Source organism: Chenopodium quinoa, unplaced genomic scaffold (assembly GCF_001683475.1).
Source record: "Chenopodium quinoa cultivar QQ74 unplaced genomic scaffold, ASM168347v1, whole genome shotgun sequence".
In the NCBI taxonomy this organism is placed as follows: domain Eukaryota; kingdom Viridiplantae; phylum Streptophyta; class Magnoliopsida; order Caryophyllales; family Amaranthaceae; genus Chenopodium; species Chenopodium quinoa.
The window spans coordinates 333,816-351,900 of record NW_018744845.1 but is presented as its reverse complement, the minus strand read 5'-3'; the positions used below and the strand labels follow the sequence as shown (position 1 = coordinate 351,900).

At 35.5% G+C, this 18,085-nt stretch overlaps 2 protein-coding genes across 2 annotated transcripts; one reads left to right on the top strand and one right to left on the bottom strand.

The window, feature by feature from the left end:
• Positions 1–2,126: 2,126 nt before the first annotated feature.
• On the top strand, positions 2,127–11,491 carry LOC110704555 (lysine-specific demethylase JMJ18-like). The gene is made up of 13 exons (XM_021882357.1): positions 2,127–2,490; positions 3,329–3,403; positions 4,225–4,529; positions 4,639–4,710; positions 4,929–5,006; positions 5,120–5,626; positions 5,749–5,973; positions 6,411–6,572; positions 7,256–7,624; positions 8,500–9,814; positions 9,898–10,001; positions 10,261–10,461; positions 10,868–11,491. The coding sequence occupies exons 3-13, from the start codon at positions 4,230–4,232 to the stop codon at positions 11,141–11,143; spliced, it is 3,609 nt and encodes a 1,202-aa protein (XP_021738049.1). The 5' UTR covers positions 2,127–2,490; positions 3,329–3,403; positions 4,225–4,229; the 3' UTR covers positions 11,144–11,491.
• Positions 11,492–13,087: 1,596 nt separating this feature from the next.
• Positions 13,088–17,317, bottom strand: LOC110704554 (probable arabinose 5-phosphate isomerase). The gene is made up of 3 exons (XM_021882356.1): positions 16,421–17,317; positions 14,866–15,089; positions 13,088–13,620 (listed from the first exon to the last, which is right to left on the bottom strand). The coding sequence occupies exons 1-3, from the start codon at positions 17,060–17,062 to the stop codon at positions 13,464–13,466; spliced, it is 1,023 nt and encodes a 340-aa protein (XP_021738048.1). The 5' UTR covers positions 17,063–17,317; the 3' UTR covers positions 13,088–13,463.
• Positions 17,318–18,085: the final 768 nt, after the last annotated feature.

Here is an 18,085-nt window from a genome sequence, read left to right as displayed (position 1 = left end):
ATGATCACCTTAAGAGAGGAGGCTAGGGTTTTCTTTTGTTAGAAAGTGAAGTATATGGTTAATTAGTTACATCCAATTGTGCACCCTTCATTTAATATTAATAATTATATTGACTCTATTATAGACCTTGTTTGTTAAAGATGTTGTCTAATAAAACCAATTCTCTTGACCTTATTCTTTTATGTAGTTATTAGATTACCCTGTTTAATACCTAGGTTGAAACGTTGAGTAGTTGTATTCCCAATCATAATCCCCTAAATTGTACATACATATGAGAAAATCTAAGTTTATCATTTTAATAAACAAAATTCGACAATCAAGGTACCATAATACAAAGTCATACTTTCTCCGTTTTTTTAGTTGACACGTTTTGACTTTTCACTATTCACAAACTTTACTTTGACTAGCAATGATAAAACATAATCTTGTGAGATCTTGTTTGAATTGTATACATTTATACTTCCTCCGTTTCTTTATAATTACAACACTTTCCTAAAATGAAAATGTCACAATAGTTGCAACACACCATAAAAAGAAGGTTTTTATGCTGAAAATTGTACTATTACCTTTATTTAAAACTCATGACCCACTTGATTATACTCCTAACAACCTCTTAATCCCATTTTAAGTTTATTATATCATGTGAGGACCACTTTTTCTAAATACAGTGATAAAGTGTGTGTTGCAACTATAAAGAAACGGAGGAAATGTATGACAAAAGCTAGTCAAAGTAAAGTTAGTGAATTGTGCCAAAAGTCTAAATATGTCAACTACAAAAATCTAAATTGTGTCAAAAATCAAAACGCATCAACCAAAATTTTATTAATATCAACTTTTTATAACTTTGACATGTTAATAATTAGAATTATTAATCAATAAAAATGTACGTGCGCAAACATGATAATAGAAACATGTCAACTAAAACCGGATGAAGTATTATTTTAGGGTAAAAATAGGTAAAACCGCATGTTTGTAATTTTTTATCAAAATTTTTAGGCCAAATTTGTAAATAACACCTGCAAAAACACCCAATTTTGATTATAACACCAAAACATTTCAAAATTTTATTATAACACCACTTAAAATCCCAAAATTTTGGTTTCACCACCCACTAACGGAGTTTTGGATGGAACCCTTTAGTGGGACCCACTAGGGACACGTGTCAGTTGTTTATTGGCTTAAAAATAAAAATTAATAAAAATTAAAATTAAAATTAAAATTAAAAAAAAACCTCTAAACTCTAACCCAGCCACCAGCCCCACCACCGCCGACCGTCACTACACCGCCGGAGACCCCCACTGCCGTCGGATTCCCTTCCTTCACCGGCGAAACCACCGGTCGTCACCCCCACCAACATCAGCCTCCCCCCTGTAAATCCCCTTCCCCTTTCCTTCTCCCCGAAAAATCACCCCTACCCACCACAACCCTCCGCGAAAACCACCTAGCCCCTTCGCCTCCTTCAGACCCACAACCAAACCCCGAGACCCGACGCGGACCACCACTCCTCCTCCTACCCACGACCCACGACCCTCCTTTTCTATCTCCTCTAAATCTCCGAATCAGAAAGTGATTTCGGTTCAGGTGCGTGGGGGTTAGGGTTTTGTTCAGCTAATGGGGGGAGGGGGCGGAAACTAGATGGGAGAAAGGGAGAGGGGCTGAAAACGGGGCGGTGGTAGAGACTGTTGGCTAGGTTTAAGTTTCGGCTGAGGTGGTGTGGTGGGGTTAGGGTTTCGATGGAGGTGGAGGGGGTGGCTAGGCTGGTGTTTGGCGTGGTCTGGTTTCGCCAGATTATGTGAGGGCAGGGGATGCCGGCGGCAGCGGCGACTTGGGCAGGTGGTGCCGGCTGGGTTAGGGTTTTTTTTTTAATTTTTCTTTATTTTTAAGCCAATAAACAACTGACACGTGTCCTTAGTGGGTGGTGAAACCAAAATTTTGGGATTATAAATGGTGTTATAATAAAATTTTGAAATATTTTGGTGGTATAATCAAAATTGGGTGTTTTTGCAGATGTATTTTCAAATTTGGCCTTAATATCCAAAATAATACTTTGTACAATTTTGCCTCTTTATAATAAACAAAATTATCATGGAATAATAATCTAACCTCCATAACAAAGTGCATAAAGTATTATGGGGGTTATTTTAGTAATTTAATTCACCGTTGCTTGTTTTACTCCTTTCACGTGGAATTATGAGGCTTATGCAAGTACCAACAACCCAACTCCACACCTTCACACCTTTCTCTCTTTCTCTCTCTTCCCCCCTCTCTTTCTCTCTCTAAAATTCCAACTCTAATTTCTCACGATATTTTCATTTTTATACTTTTAAATTAATTTTTTTCTTTTTCTTTTTTTTTTTAAAAAAAATCTTTCTAAACCAAAATTACTACGTATTTTTCTTGTGCTATACTTTCATGTAATTGGTTTCCTTGTTTTTTTTATTAGTGCCCAAAATTCATTCCAACTTATCCAGAGGACCAATTTTTAATAAGGTTAGCAAGATTTGTTATTGATCTGATTTATTATTACTGCCCATTAAACAAAACATAATAAACGAAACATTTGTTAGTCGCCATAATCAAATTAAAATCACGGATAAAAATGTGCGAGGTTATCGTGTTTTGCTTACCATATAACATTGGTTTTGTTGCTTTCTGGAGAAAAAGAAAAAAAAAAAAAAAAAAAAAAAAAGGAAGAGCATGAATAAGAACATACCCAAATAAATTAGGCTAACACGTTTTATCCCTCATATAATTAATAACAAGTACTTGTACCCAAATTTTTATTTTCCTTTGTTTGGACCAGAACTTTGAAGAAAGTGGGTGGAAAAATCCCCAAATTTTTTTATTGGGTTTTCTAGGGTTTGTAACAACAACAAACACTTTTAATACTAATAGGGATTTTTGCCTAATTCTTCAACATATTGAAGGCCACATCATAGAACCAATAATTTTTTTGTTTCCAGAATTACCCTTATCCTAACCGTGTCTGAATTGGGTTTTTCTCTCTCCTGTTTTTACCTTTTTCAAAAAAAAAAATCATAATAATAAAATTAGCCCAATTTGATCCAAATTCATTATTTCCTTGTTTGATGCTTTCTGCAATTTAATGGGTTTTTTCTGATTTGGGATTTTCTAGGTTTTTCTGGGTAGAATATTATTGATAGAGGTGTTAGGGTTAGATCTGACAATTTCTTGTCAATCCTTTTTCCTGATAAATAATAATAATAATTTTTTTGTTATATTTATTTATTTTTTATCTGGGAATTTACTGGGACTGAAATTTTTGTTTCTGGGTTTACCAAAGTGTGTTTGGAATTATCAAAATCAGGGTTGTGGTCAATGCAGTGTTTCAGCAGCTTGGCTTGGTCAACCTGATATTCAGATACTTTTAGATCAAGATTATGTAAGTCCCTATTAAATTAATTAATCATCTGATATGTTTATGTTCATCAGAAATTCTGCCCTTGTTCTGTAAGTACATGCAGTCATTGATAATGTGAATATTCCATAAATAGGGATGTTTAGAATCATAATTTTGACATGGTGGTTTTCTGCAAGAAAGGATGATTTTCTGATGGTTAAATCAAAAATTCAGTTTGCCTTTACTCGATTCCGGTGTTACGGATATTCAGATGTGTTCTGATTTCAGGATATGATATACATACAGTATTATATATAATTTGGATTCCATATAATTTGCAGTTTGGTAATCCAGATTTAGAAATACAGATCTGCTGCAAAATTGAACTGATGATCAATTGTTATCCATCAGCAATGTTTTAGGATTTGTCAAATCGTTATGAGTCTGCAGGTCAAAATTTATCAATGAAAACCTCGAGTACCATGATCTTTGCCGAGCTTGGTCATGTATTAAGTTATCAAAGTAGGATTTTCGGCTGTATTTATCTTCGTTGGATTATTTTTTGCCTTTCTAGTACTGGAAACAAATTTCTCATGTGTTGGCCTCATATCCTGTAGTGATCTCTGACATTTGATGTAATCTCTGCGTTAATAGCTTTAATGGTCTCGTCTTGCCTTAGTCTTTACCTCTACTTAGTTCAAAAATCTGTACATATGTATTCCCTTTTTGCAGAGTTTGCTAATGTACATTGCATGCTGTTTTATACTTTTTTTCTTGGGTTTCTTGTTGCAACCTGTCTTTAGAAGATGTTCATTGGAATCATTTATTGACTCCAAGCATTTTCATGTGATGAATATGTGCAGCTATTATGGGGACCGAACTTCTTAGAGCTTGTTTGAAGGAAGAGGATCTTGATTTTTTGGCAGTTCCACCTGGTTTTGAGTCTTTCACGTCTTTCAAGTCGAAGACATTGGAAAATACTGACAGTGAACCCTGCTGCTCAGTTTCTTCAAATCTTTCGCGACAAGAACCTGTAGATGTAAAATCCGAAGCTGGATATGGTGGTGGGGGAAAGATTACAAGGTCTCTGAGGCGTAGACCGTCCATGAATTATGGTCGATACAATCAGTGTTCTGATGAAGAGTCTGATTGTGAAAAGCTTGATCAGGTGATTCCCTTAATCTCTTTGTGTAGTGTTTTGTCAGCACTTGATTCTAAGTTTCTGAATGTTGCTGTGGTTTATTTTTCTGACATCTATTTGTCACTTGTCTGTGCAGAACTTTCCTACAAAGCCTGGCCTCCCAAAAGGAGTCATCCGTGGCTGCACCGACTGTCAAAATTGTCAAAAGGTTTGTTTTGGATACGTCTGCTAAACCCTTTGTCTTCGTTACCGCATTTCTACTCAACACCGCTGTTTTAAAGTGAATAGTTGATTACTGTGAAAAAAGTATTGACTATTGAGTGTTTCTGATGTTTTTCAGCATGTGTTTGCAGAAAGGTTCAACCCGTTGCCCTTTATTGGTTCAAACATATAAGTAACTCTTTTATGACTACAATTCTGTTACAGGTTATTGCAAGATGGCACCCTGAAGGTTCATGTAGGGCTGACCTAGAAGAGGTGCCTGTGTTCTACCCAAATGAAGAGGTCTCTATGTTGTGATAAATTTATTTTTCCTCGCCATATCATATATATCTAGATCTCCTGGCACATATTTTTATCCCAGTTGTTTGATGGCTGGATGCTTTAATCTTCTGCAGGAATTTAAAGATACAATAAGGTATATCGAAAAAATACGCCCAATAGCTGAAATTTATGGAATTTGTCGCATTGTTCCTCCTCCATTGTGGAAACCTCCCTTTCCTCTTAAGAAAAAGGATATATGGGAAAAGGCCAAGTTTGTGACCCGTGTACAGAGAGTTGACAAACTGCAGAATCGTGATGCGTCTAGAAAACAATCAAAGGTTCATAATAATGCCAGGAAGAAAAGGAGAAGATGTTCAAGAATGGATGTAGAGTTTGGGCCTGGGAATGGAAAAACCTTGGAGCTTGGGGAAACTGAATTTGGCTTCGAACCTGGCCCAGAATTCACTCTAGACGAATTCCAGAAATATGCTGATGATTTTAAGTTCCAGTATTTCAGAAATGAAAACTGTACAGAGTCAGGTACAGAAAGGGACAGATCTACTGAAAATTGGGAGCCATCAGTTGCTAATATAGAGGGTGAATATTGGCGAGTGGTTGAGAAGCCTACTGATGAAATTGAGGTGGGGTGATAGTTCTGGCAAACTTTCTCATCAATAGTAATTTATTGTTTGGGGTGGGGTTGGGGCTTGTTAAATTCTTGAAAGTTTACTAACTGTAATTTGGTATTGGGATATCTTTTCAGGTTCTTTATGGGGCTGATCTGGAGACCGGAGTTTTTGGTAGTGGTTTCCCAAAATTCTCTGATCAAGGCTGTTCAGCCTCTGATGAGGATTATGTGAAATCCGGATGGAACTTGAACAATTTACCTAGGCTTGCAGGTTCTGTTCTATCCTATGAAAATGCAGATATATCAGGTGTTCAAGTGCCGTGGTTGTATGTCGGAATGTGCTTTTCTTCATTTTGTTGGGTGAGTGCATAGTGATGGCTTTAATTCTTTCACAATCCTTGGATATGCTTCTATGTAGTGCAGAATTTTGTTTTCACTGAATGCATGTTGTCAGAAATTGTTAAATATGAGAAACTTGTTTCAGAAGGGGAGGGGAGGGGAGGGAGAAATACTATTTTGTTGGGGTATATAGCTGTTCAGTTGGCTTATTTGACATATTGATGCTATGCTGGAGTGGGAAAAGTTCTGCAAAATTTTCCTGTGGGTTGAAATTTAAAGAAACTATGGGGTTACAGTAATTTACTATTCAATTCCAAGATAGCATGTAATGTCGTGTTTTTTTTGACTTTTTTTTTCCATGTGTAACATAATATAGTAGGCTTGTACTGCATGGTTTTTCCTAATTGCCTTTTTTAGACATTTGTAGCTGATTTGTTTTTATCCTTTTATATGAGTAGCATGTCGAAGATCATCATCTGTATTCTCTGAATTACATGCATTATGGGGCTCCAAAAATATGGTATGGTGTCCCTGGGAGGGAAGCTGTTAAGCTGGAGGAAGCGATGAAGAAACGTTTGCCTGATCTATTTGATGAGCAGCCTGACCTCCTCCATAAGTTGGTGAGCTTGTAACTAATCTGAATTTCTTTTTTTGAAGGGGGAATAAGATAATTGAATGATAAAATAGATAAGGGGAAATAGAATGAGATTATGTTTCTTAGGACTAATAGCATGTACAGATTAGAGGACATCCTCTCTTCTTGAAAAAGAGAAGAAAGCTGGTCTAAGATTTGTAATACACTCTAATATCTGGCATTTGAGGGATCAATTTTCTGGAATATGTTTGAGGGGATATTCCAAAGTGAAGCCAAGTAACTTTGTCCCAAAGTAATTTATTGGAATGACTGCGAGAGTTTCTCGACTCTGCTCTATTCATGTGAATCGGAAAAGTATTGCAGCTCCATTATAAATTGGCCTTCTTCATTCTCCTAACCAATTCTATTTTGACTGACATAATTTTTCATGGAAAGACCAGAATTTCCCTTGTGACATTGCATGTTATATCCAAAATTGGCAAAATACATCAAGCATAATGAATATAGTCCTTGGTTCTGATTAGTTTGTGTACTTCTATTAGAGGAAATTAATGTTGCATAACATTCATATATATCTCTTCAAGCAAAATAGTAGATGTATATCTTTTTATTTTTTATTTATTTTTATTATTGCTATTATTTATCTGCGCCCTTGATATGTTTTGAGTGTAGATTAAGAATGTTATAATGTTTGTCAATTATGTGCAGGTTACCCAACTTTCTCCATCCATCTTAAAATCAGCAGGGGTGCCCGTCTATCGGTGTGTGCAGAATGCTGGAGAATTTGTCTTGACTTTTCCTCGAGCATATCATGCTGGGTTCAATTCCGGGTTCAACTGTGCTGAGGCAGTGAATGTAGCTCCTATTGATTGGCTTCCTCATGGACAAAATGCTGTGGAGCTCTATCGTGAGCAGCGACGAAAAACAACTATTTCTCATGATAAATTGTTGCTTGGAGCAGCTAGGGAAGCAGTAAAAGCTAACTGGGAGCTCAATTTGCTCCGAAAGAACACAATGGACAATTTGAGATGGAAGGATGTCTGTGGCAGGGATGGTATCTTGGCAAAATCTCTCAGGGTATGTTATATTTGTATCACTTCCTCTTGAAAGCAATGAATGGTAGAGCCAACAGGGCTCCCCCACCCCCCACCCACACACACACACACACAGCATTACTGCTGAGGTCTCTTTCCCCTACAATGCTGCAATGAAGTCTTTTTAGGATGGCAGAAGACGGATATAGGCCAAAATTAAAACATTTCAGTAGCATATCTAGTTGCGATTCAAGAGTTTATTTAGTTTTTATAAATTGAGTCTATTATACGCAAAGATGGCCCCTTTAGTTATGGTTGGGTGATGATACATGATTTAAAAAAAAAGGTTATATCAGCACCTCTTAACTGGTGTTACAAGTTTATGACACAGGAAATTAAAATGTGGGCCACTATTCCACTAGGCCTTTTGATTTTTTTTTTTCAAAGTCTGAGATGGCTTATAGGTAAAGTTCATCATCATGAGTTGAGTGGTATTTTATATAAGTCTTAACGGATTTTTTTATTTCAGCTATTTTTTCTGTGATTACTGTTAGGTTTTTATTTTTGTTATTTCCCTCTAAGAAAGCTTCTCTTGAATTTTCATCTAGTGCGTGAGGGATAACATTGGATAGTTAAGAGTGTTGTAGTTTTACTTGGTAATATTTTCTTCTTGCATTCTGCCTGCTGTCATCTTGTTGCTGTTGAATGAAGAGAAGTATCTTGAACGGTGATCCACTTTGTTTATATTTGTCAGTCTGTCAGATCTCAAATAAGTTTTATATGTCGCCCAAATTCAATTGTGTAACTTATATCCTGTGGTTGCTTTTTAAAAATTAAATTGAACATAAAACTTTTTCTCTGTGGTTTTTTGGCTAAATGACAACTGGAAATGATTGGGTTTATTATCTCTTCCTGCAGGCACGTGTTGATACAGAGAATGAAAGGAGGGAATTTCTGTGCAAATTTGCCAAGGCTCTGAAGATGGAGAATAGTTTTGATGCCACTACTGAGAGGGAGTGCAGTATATGTTTTTTTGATTTGCACCTGTCTGCTGCTGGATGTCGTTGTTCCCCAGAAAGATTTGCATGTTTAAATCATGCAAAACAACTGTGCTCGTGTGGTCGGGATGGAAAATTTTTGCTCTTCCGTTATGATGTTTCAGAATTGAATCTCCTGGCTGATGCTCTGGAAGGCAAACTGAGTGCCATTTACAGATGGGCCAGACTTGATCTTGGACTTGCCTTGAGTTCTTGCATCTCCAAAGATAATGGGCAAATTGTGGGGCTTAGTGGTGCAAATTCAGAGCATCCAGGCGAAAGTACTATATGCAAGGCAAACTCACAACCTATAACATTGAAAAATAAAGAAGACATTGCAAAAATCCCAGCTGGTTTGGCTTTGAGTGATGGAAAAATGTCTTTGGTGGATAAGGGGAAGTTTCCTGATGCTGTACTAGCCCTAGAAGCAACAAAGGTCCCTCCTATCAAATTGTCCCGCCAAATTAAGCGAAAGAGTGACAAACAACAGATCAGCAAAGATGAAGTGGAACTCCCTAATAAGAGGTGCACTGTACTGGAACCTCAGACGAAGCCATTTTCACATGGGCAAGAGGATTTGATATGCCTTAGTGATGATGAGGATGAGCAATCCAATAAAGCATATTCTGATGCAAATAAGGAAACGATTAGTCAGGACAGTCCAAATGTTCCTGAGATAGAGGGCTCAGATCATAAGCTGAATCTTTGTGATCTAGCTAATGCAGCCTTGGCTGCTGAAGCCAATTTAAATTTGATCTCCGATGGGCATAAAGATGATTGTATGTCTTGTTCAACATCCCCTAATGATGATGCTAATGTAAAATGTGAAACAGTTGCTTTATCCGATGAACATAATCTTTCCTGTCATCAAGGTTCTATGGGTTCCAGTATTGAGAAAAGGGACCCAGATGCCTCCACTCCTGATAGCTTACTTCAAAATACAGCATGTGCTGCCAATGTGGGCTATGACATTAAGTTTAGGGATGAATGTGTTGTGCAGAGAGTTCTTGATGACGCAAGAATTCTTCCAGGGAGCCCATCTTGTAGTCAGAGTAGCGTTGACAAATATCCTCGCCAGAAAGGTCCACGCATTGCAAAAGTTGTGCGGAGAATCAACTGCAATGTTGAGTTGCTAGAAGTTGGGGTTGTGATTCCTGGAAATCTATGGAGCACCAGCAGAGCCATTTTTCCGAAAGGTTTGTTTCATGTGCTATCTACATATTATCCTACTTATTTCTGGTATCTTTTACCTAACAATGGAAATAATTTTCTTCTGCAGGGTTTAAAAGCCGTGTCAGATATATAAACGTCTCAGATCCCACAAATATGTGCAACTACATCTCTGAAATTCTGGATGGAGGAGCGAAAGGACCCTTATTTATGGTAATATTTGATTTTCAGTTATTCAAATCATGTTTTGCATGTTAAGAAGTGCTACGAAATAGAAGGTTTTGTAATATGTTTCTAACTCATGCCAAGAAATAGAAGGTTTTGTTCTGTTTTATATTTTAAATTGTGGCCACCATTCAGCTTTGGTATGTCATGTATGACCAGCTTGATACTTGTTTAGTTGTTTATGCTTCAAAAGTTCTGACAATTGTTTTTGTAGCTAACTCTATTGTTGCTGTATTAACATTTTCAGGTTTCCTTAGAGCATATTCCAAGTGAATTATTTGTCCACACTTCACCTTATAAATGCTGGGAAATGGTTCGTGAAAGAGTCAATCAGGAGATCACTAAGCAGCATAAACTGGGAAAAGTGAAGCTTCTTCCCCCTCTGCAGCCACCTGGCAGCTTAGATGGACTTGAAATGTTTGGTTTTACCTCTCCGGCTATTGTTCAGGTACAATCTTCTCCAATTGTCTTACTATGAGCTAAATTGAGAAGTTAAATCATGATTTCTAATCTTTCACCATAATTATCGGAATACAACTGAATTTTTCATTCTGGGTTTGGTTGATTGGCAGACTGTCTTAAGTTTGTAGAGATACTATCAATAAACATTTTCATTTTTCATTTTTGTCTCTATAAGTTATGCAATCGTGCTGTCACTTTGTTTGGTCTTGTGCCTTTGTGGCGAGCATGTGGTTCAGGACATATTATCAGACATTCATATTGCAATTTGTGGTTGCTAGTCTAACTACGGAGTATTTGTGAGTCATCAGCTTGTGACAATGTGAAATAAAAAATAAAAAAAAGAAAAGAAAAAAAAAGTAGCACTCATGTCAAATGCATTTGTTGTTCAACAGGTTATTGAAGCATCAGACAAAAACCGCGTATGTGCAGAGTATTGGAACTCTCGGCCCCTTGCACAGATTTCACAGTGTTTTCTATCTAGAGGAAACAACCTAAACCCTAGTAATAAGTTGGAAGGAGCAATGGTAGGAGGGTCTGATACAATACTCAGGGGACTATTCAAGAAGGCAAACCCTGAAGAATTACATTCACTAATGGCAATTTTGGGCAATAACCAGAAACATGTGAATCGTGTTCTAAACGAAGAGATTGAGAACCGATCAAGGTAGTATAGCATCCAGTCTCAAGGGGATATAACATAATGGCAGATGAACCTTGAGACTGGAGGTCGTCTGTTAGATTGATTTGTAAATTCTTCGTAGCATTTTTACATTTTACTTAGTTTTCAAAAGAAAATAGCAGTGACAGGAGAAGCTGGAAACTTATCCTTTGGATACCCCATTTTTCTTTCCAGTCTTCTTAGAGGGTGGGTGTTGGTGGATAATTTTTTTTTTGTTAACTCATTGCTAGGATCCCATTTTTAGTGCATAAAATAATTTAAATGGAGATTTAATTGCAAATTTCATTAATAGGAATTTCTTGCTGCATCCTATATCCTATGCAGCGTTTTGAACTAATTGTATGTGGCAACATGACTACATGAGTATGATTAAACCCTTTTTTTTTCCCCCTTCTCTTCTATATGCTACTAATTTTAATTAGATTCATAATAAGTTAATTAGCCATAGATTAATATGATTTGTTGCGAAATTAAATTGAATGATAAAGTATTTCATCAACCGAATATGAATTGAACTCAAATGTGTTGATTTGATTGATATGTTCGCCTCTATATCCACTTGCCTGTATACAAGCTTTGATAATTTCAAAGGATTGATAGATAAATTCATGTAAATAACAGGAATAAATAGAACTGCTTTGGTTTGATTTACAACTATAATGATAAGTCTTGAGTGAGGCTATGTTAGTTCATCTGGTATAATCTAACTTTCAAATTGACCAAAATTTGATTTTAATAGTATACAAATTTGTAAGATAAAAAATAAATAAAAATAAAATCATCTACAAATATGTCATGCACGTTTTAAAAATTTAATTTTCATAATTGTTTTAATTATGAAATTCATTAACTGATAAATAAATGTAAATAAATAAAAAAAAATAAAAAAAATAAAAAAATAAAAAAGATCAAGTAAGAATAGAATTTGGCAAAGAAAGTGCAAGGTGTTCCCAAATCAGGGTAAGAAACAGTAGTGTTGCTGGACGCCTACGCTGATTTCAGGAAGGGATGTTCGCGGTGCGGTTTGGTGCAAAATTGCAGTTTGCATTTTTTTTTCAAACCGCACTTATAACCAAACCTTGGTGCGGTTTAGCCACTTTTATAAAAATTATAAATTTTTTATTTTTAAAACTTTTATTTTATTTTGTGATTATTAATTTATAATTTAAATATTAAACTCTTTTTTTAAACCTTTAATTGAATAATAGTCAAAGAGTGCATCATATTTTTAAGTTTTTTTTTTATATATATATTTAATAAAAATATAGTATAAAAATGGTTTAACGATTTGCTGTTCGGCGGTCTAAACCGCAAACCGTATCAAAGTGCGGTTTGATCTAAATTTTTTTGAAACCGCACATAACCGCAATTTGGTCATTTTCGAAAACCGCACCGCATTTTTCAAACCAAAATCGCAAAACGTGATTTGGTCATTTTCAAAAACTGCACCGTATTTTTCAAACTGCACAAACCGCAAAATTGGACATAACTAGTGTACTATTTGGGTTCTCCCCTCAACTTTAATTAGTGTTGGAAGAAAAATGCAAGTCGAAGCTTTCCTTTCCCTCATGTGTTTTACTCACCTTCCCCTCCTTCAACATATAATTCTTGGTCCTACATATCTAGAATTTTACGTTAGTTATCATTTATGTTACTTGGTCTCTTTATCTTACAAGTATCCATATTGGATCCTTGACATTCAGACATGAGTAAGTCACTTCTTTGACACTTCATTTTGGACCAAAATTATGAAATTCTTGCACAAATTAGCCAAAGTAGACACTTAGACAAGTATTTTCATTAAACATGACTACTGAGTCCAAGTAACATAGGGTATCATTCATTAGTGCCAGAGCGCAAATGGTAAATTCTAGTGAACCCTGGATTGAATATGGTATTATCTAGCTGAAACTAACCAGTGCAAGACATGGAGTAAGCTTTGAAAACGTGTTATTGACTGAAAATCATAACAAGGTGTCACAACCAGCAATACTTTACAGATGCGAAAAACTCATATAACGAATCCTACTACACAAGAAGCTTCGGCGTTAAGGAACAAAGCCGTACATGAATACAACGAAGAATGCATCACTGTGATACATAGTCTGAACTAACTAATGACATACAATAAGTGGTCCACAAGATAATAAAGATGATTAAGACCAATTACCAGCCAACTATATCTATCACATGATTGAATTTGACAAAAGAAGAAAGAGAGCAGCTCTAGTGGACCCTATAAAAAGAATACCGATGAATAGCCATGCTAATCAAACACAATATAATGTGATTAATTCTATAACGAAAAGTCATAAACCTGCAGAGACTAAACCGTGCAGGGTTACTATCCCGATCAAAATGTCTTTATCATTAATAACAGGCAAGAATTGCACAGGGGAGGGTGGAGACTCCATCTTTTGCATTGCCTCTACTGCCATAGCATCTGGTCCAATGATCCTAGGGTGCCTGCGTATTATCAGAGAGAGGAAACCCGATGAGCAGGCAGAATATATATTATGCTCGAAAAGGAAAAAATGCAGGAATGCATTATGCTTGCAGAAAACAAAACTAAAAAGTATTCCTTGTGGCCCATTTTGGTAGCCAGTTATACTCCTATATAACAGTACTGAGAATTAATCCAAGTGTTTGGCAATCAAAGTCACATTCTAATGTCCATATCAATGAAAGAGCTCATCCCCAAACTTATGTTTTCCTCCATAAATGTCATTACCACCATGCCACCCAAAATGGTAATGGATGGTGATACAAAATTGTGAAGAAAAAGAGTTAATTTGGGATGAACAATCATTACCATGGGAATGGAAATTGAATTTTGCTAAAAACTTATATACAAATTCATTCCATTACCATCATTTAATACCCTTTACCAAACAGACCGTTGCAGTATGGACCACAAGAATGCAAACATTCATGTAAGAAAGAGAACGACATTATCCTTGAAAGAGCTGAAATATGGCATCTAAAAGAATTCTAGTTCAGAAAGTAATAAACTGAATTGTAAAAAACCAAATCTAATATCTGGCCACTTGTATATGTTTTGAACTAGAGCAAGCAGTCAATACTTTTTTTTTGCAGTCAAGGGCCTGACAGGACTCTTCGGTTTGGAGAAGATAAGTACAAGTAAAATGTATAATTAGTTGCCACACGTGGAAAGCCTACAGAGACATGTTGAGTTGATGGTATGACGTTGTAATGCAGTAAAATTCCATAGATCTCCACTATTCAGGTCATTGTAAGCTTTGTCATTTCTAATCTCAATAGCCAATCCCATATCGAACTTGTATGTGAAAGCTTTGAGGAAAAGATGGTAAGTTTGGCTTACAGAAAATAATTCTAATTTACTTCTGAATAATAGTTGAGAAATTGTAGGAAATTGGCTGGGCATCTAGGACTAGGTTGTTCTAAAACTCTGCCTAAGAGAATTTTTCTGTTAAGTGAATTATTCATCCTGATAGAACATTCTAAATTTCCAAGTGTGACTTGCTAAGACACAAATGGAACTGTCACTATGAATTCAACAAGGGCAGCAGAAAAGAGGACATGCTGACACAATACCATGTTGCTACCTGCTAGAGGCTTTCATGAGACTCTTGCTTCCTCAACCCAATAAAAATACTTGGTCGTAGTTTGGAAAAACAAGTTTGTGAAGTTTTAAAGTTGCAAAATTAAGTACAGAGAGAGAATAGTTACCTGTTACACATCTCTCCAACTGTAAGCTTAAAGATTCCCTCTCCACTGGCTTTAAGTGTACGCCTCAAGTCTCCATCGGTAAAGGTACCAATTAGATGGTAATCATCATCAATAACGAGAAGGCATCCACATCCTCCACTGGTAAGTCCAACTAGCTGATCCATAATAAGATCTCCTTCCTTGCAAACAGGAAGATCCTCTTGCTTCTTCATGACATCCTTTACCTGCAAAAGCCACAAAAATCAACTCAGAAGGTAGTCCGACCTCAAAGCCCCTCCCACAATTTTCATTCATCTTTTCGTAATGAAAATTGGAGCTGCATTATAATATTAGATAAGATTTTTATTAATCCCATCATCTGACTGAAATTAAAAATTCCCAAGGAAATATTTCACTAAGAGATAAATGCTTGCACATGACACTCAAAAACACCACTTTCTGTTGAACCTGACAATTTCAAAACTCGTTCAAAAGCAAATTAATGAGGCTTCAAAAGTTGTATGACATAAGAAGTGTAATTTTCTCATGTCACTATGTCAGTTAAGTAAAAAAAGGCCAACATAAACATTAGATTTACGATCAAATGGCATGAACATGTAATACATATGCTCCCTCCTACACTCCTACTGGCATAATACAAAATCTTAAACCATGCATGCTGAAAGTTAACTAGTCTAAAAATTAGAAGCAAGAGAAAAGGTTAAAGTTATTAGATTTCTAATCTCAATTCAATACCTTTACCCACCGTATTTAGAACGCACACTGTATTAGTCAAAGAATCACCACAGATCACAACATAACCCCAAGACCAAAATGCAGCCTCTACTTTTATTGCAGCATTTGAATAAATCATAACTCTTCTTCATACTCCCGAAAGGTAATATTTTTAGAACATAAAAAAGCAGCATCAAACAGCCAAAAGCTAATCATAATATCATATACTAACCCAAATGAGTGATTTAAAGGTTAATCTGACGTTCAAAATGCCACCTACAAGCTCACAACTTTTTTGAACCTCACATCCATGATTTTTGTACAACAAACTCATGTTTTCAAACATCTTAACTCGCCTTAATTTCATCTGAACTCAAAAAACATATACCAATACCTTAGAATATAAATCAACAATGGCTGTCAACCAGCCAAACAGTTATCACATACTTTTAAAAGCACACTGTTGGATCTACTCGGAATTTACAGTGACATTGATAGTGTAATTTGAACTAGTGATAACTACAACCCGATGGGTATTCACAAACATCATTTTATCAATAAACCTTTCACAACGAATTCGAAAACAACACCAAGTACAACCCAATAACAAACGGGATACACTCTCAACATAAGATCAAAACTCACTCTATAACTTATCTACATAAACTCCATCATCACAAAAATCATATCATTGACAATACAAATTTATCTAATCAATTCAACAACATAAAACATTCAATATAACAAATAGAATTGAGGTGCAACCAAAACAAAATAACAATAAATATCATATGATCATATAATAACACAATATAAATCAAGACCAAACCCAAATCAATACCTTAAAAATGAGACTCTTCCCAATTTTGCCAGCAGGATGGTTAGCAGCATAAGCCTCCTTACTCAAATTCCTAGCGCTCATCAACGCGATCGCCACGGTATCCCCGAAAACCATCTGAATAGCCGTGGAAGTAACCGGAGCGAGATCGAAAGGGCATAATTCTCTTTCTAGAGGCAAATGCACATTAAGATCACAAAAACCCATCAAATTATTACCCAAATTTGAAGTAATTCCAACCAAATAAGCCCCTTTAGCCTTAGCACAAGGGGCTAATCTAATCAATTCCTCACTATTCCCTGATTTGCTAAACATTACTACGACGTCGTTTCTTGTTAGAATTCCAATGTCCCCATGAAGGGCATCAACAGGGGAGAGAAACCCAGATCGAATTCCAAGAGAAACCAAAGTTTGAGAGATTTTCTGGGCAACAAACCCAGATTTTCCAACCCCAGTAAAGATGATTGTGCCCTTTGAATTGAGCAAAATTTGGGTGAATTTTAGGGTTTGTGAGAGATCTAAGTGTTGGAAGAAGTAATTTAGGTAACTTTGTTGGGATTTGAACAAATTTAAGAGGGTTGATTCGTTTAATTTTGATTGTTCTTCATGTTTAATGGGATCAAAATGTGCAGGAAGAGAACCCATTTTTGATGATTTTTTTTTTTTTTTTTTTTTTGGGAAAATTTAGAAGAGAATTTAAAGAATGTTGACTAATTTGGATTTTCCCGCTTTAAAGAAATGATTAATATTTATATATTTGGAGTTTTGGAGTGATTTTATGTTGAAAAAGACTTGAATTTTGCCAGCTAAATTTGGGTGTGATGTCGGTGAAGTTGATTGAGATTCATAATTTCATGGTACTTTTCATAAAATAATTAGTCCTTAGATTTGAGTGCAAAATTGGGTAGGGTCAAGTGATTAAGTTAATCACTATATTTGTGGGATTGTTTGAGAGGTTAGTAAGGGGTTGAAAGTTGAGTGTAGAACTATAGATAAGGGAGTTTGGAAATTAATGGATGCCAATCAATGCAGGAAGTTTCACCCAACTAACAACTAAGTCTATTTCACAAACTAATTTTTAAAATAGACGCGTGGCCAAACTATTTATCAAACTAAGTTTCTGTTGACTTTTTTTTTTTAATTTCGTAATTTCTGATTTAAAAAAAAATGTATTTGATTTATTTTTATTGTAATTTTTGATTTTTAAGAAATAAAAAATAAAAAATTATACACCATTGCGTAACAAAAAATCTGTTAGGATAATTATGTTATTATGATAATGATTGTATTCTTTAGGGTGGATAATTATCAATATGTGATAATGATTGTATTATTTGGGTGGATAATTATCAATATGTGATAATTATCATATCGTATCCGAGTATTGCGGTTGGGTTGGGATACGATTGTTGCTTCTTATCTTCTTCTCCTCTTTGTACTTAAGTCCATATTCACATGATTGCAATATACAGAAAATACATATGCTTTGATTGTTGTCATTGTTTGTGTTTAACAAAATCAATTTATGATATAATGGAAACAGTTGATGCTCAGCAATACACTAATTTTTTTTTTCTTTAACAAAATGCATATGCTTCTCCTCAGTCAGTGTTTTATGCGTTTAATATCTTTTTTTTCTTTTATGTTTTTAAACCAGAAATTACACCA

Bases quoted from the DNA above. Each gene is read 5' to 3' on its own strand.
- LOC110704555 (XM_021882357.1), top strand. From the start codon at position 4,230: ATGGGGACCGAACTTCTTAGAGCTTGTTTGAAGGAAGAGGATCTTGAT. The intron at 9,815-9,897 runs GTTTGTTTCATG...TTTCTTCTGCAG, and splicing joins CAGAGCCATTTTTCCGAAAG to GGTTTAAAAGCCGTGTCAGA. The intron at 10,462-10,867 runs GTACAATCTTCT...GTTGTTCAACAG, and splicing joins CCTCTCCGGCTATTGTTCAG to GTTATTGAAGCATCAGACAA.
- LOC110704554 (XM_021882356.1), bottom strand. From the start codon at position 17,062: ATGGGTTCTCTTCCTGCACATTTTGATCCCATTAAACATGAAGAACAA. The intron at 15,090-16,420 runs GTATTGATTTGG...TGGCTTTTGCAG, and splicing joins GGAAGAGTCTCATTTTTAAG to GTAAAGGATGTCATGAAGAA. The intron at 13,621-14,865 runs GTAACTATTCTC...GATAATACGCAG, and splicing joins GTTGGAGAGATGTGTAACAG to GCACCCTAGGATCATTGGAC.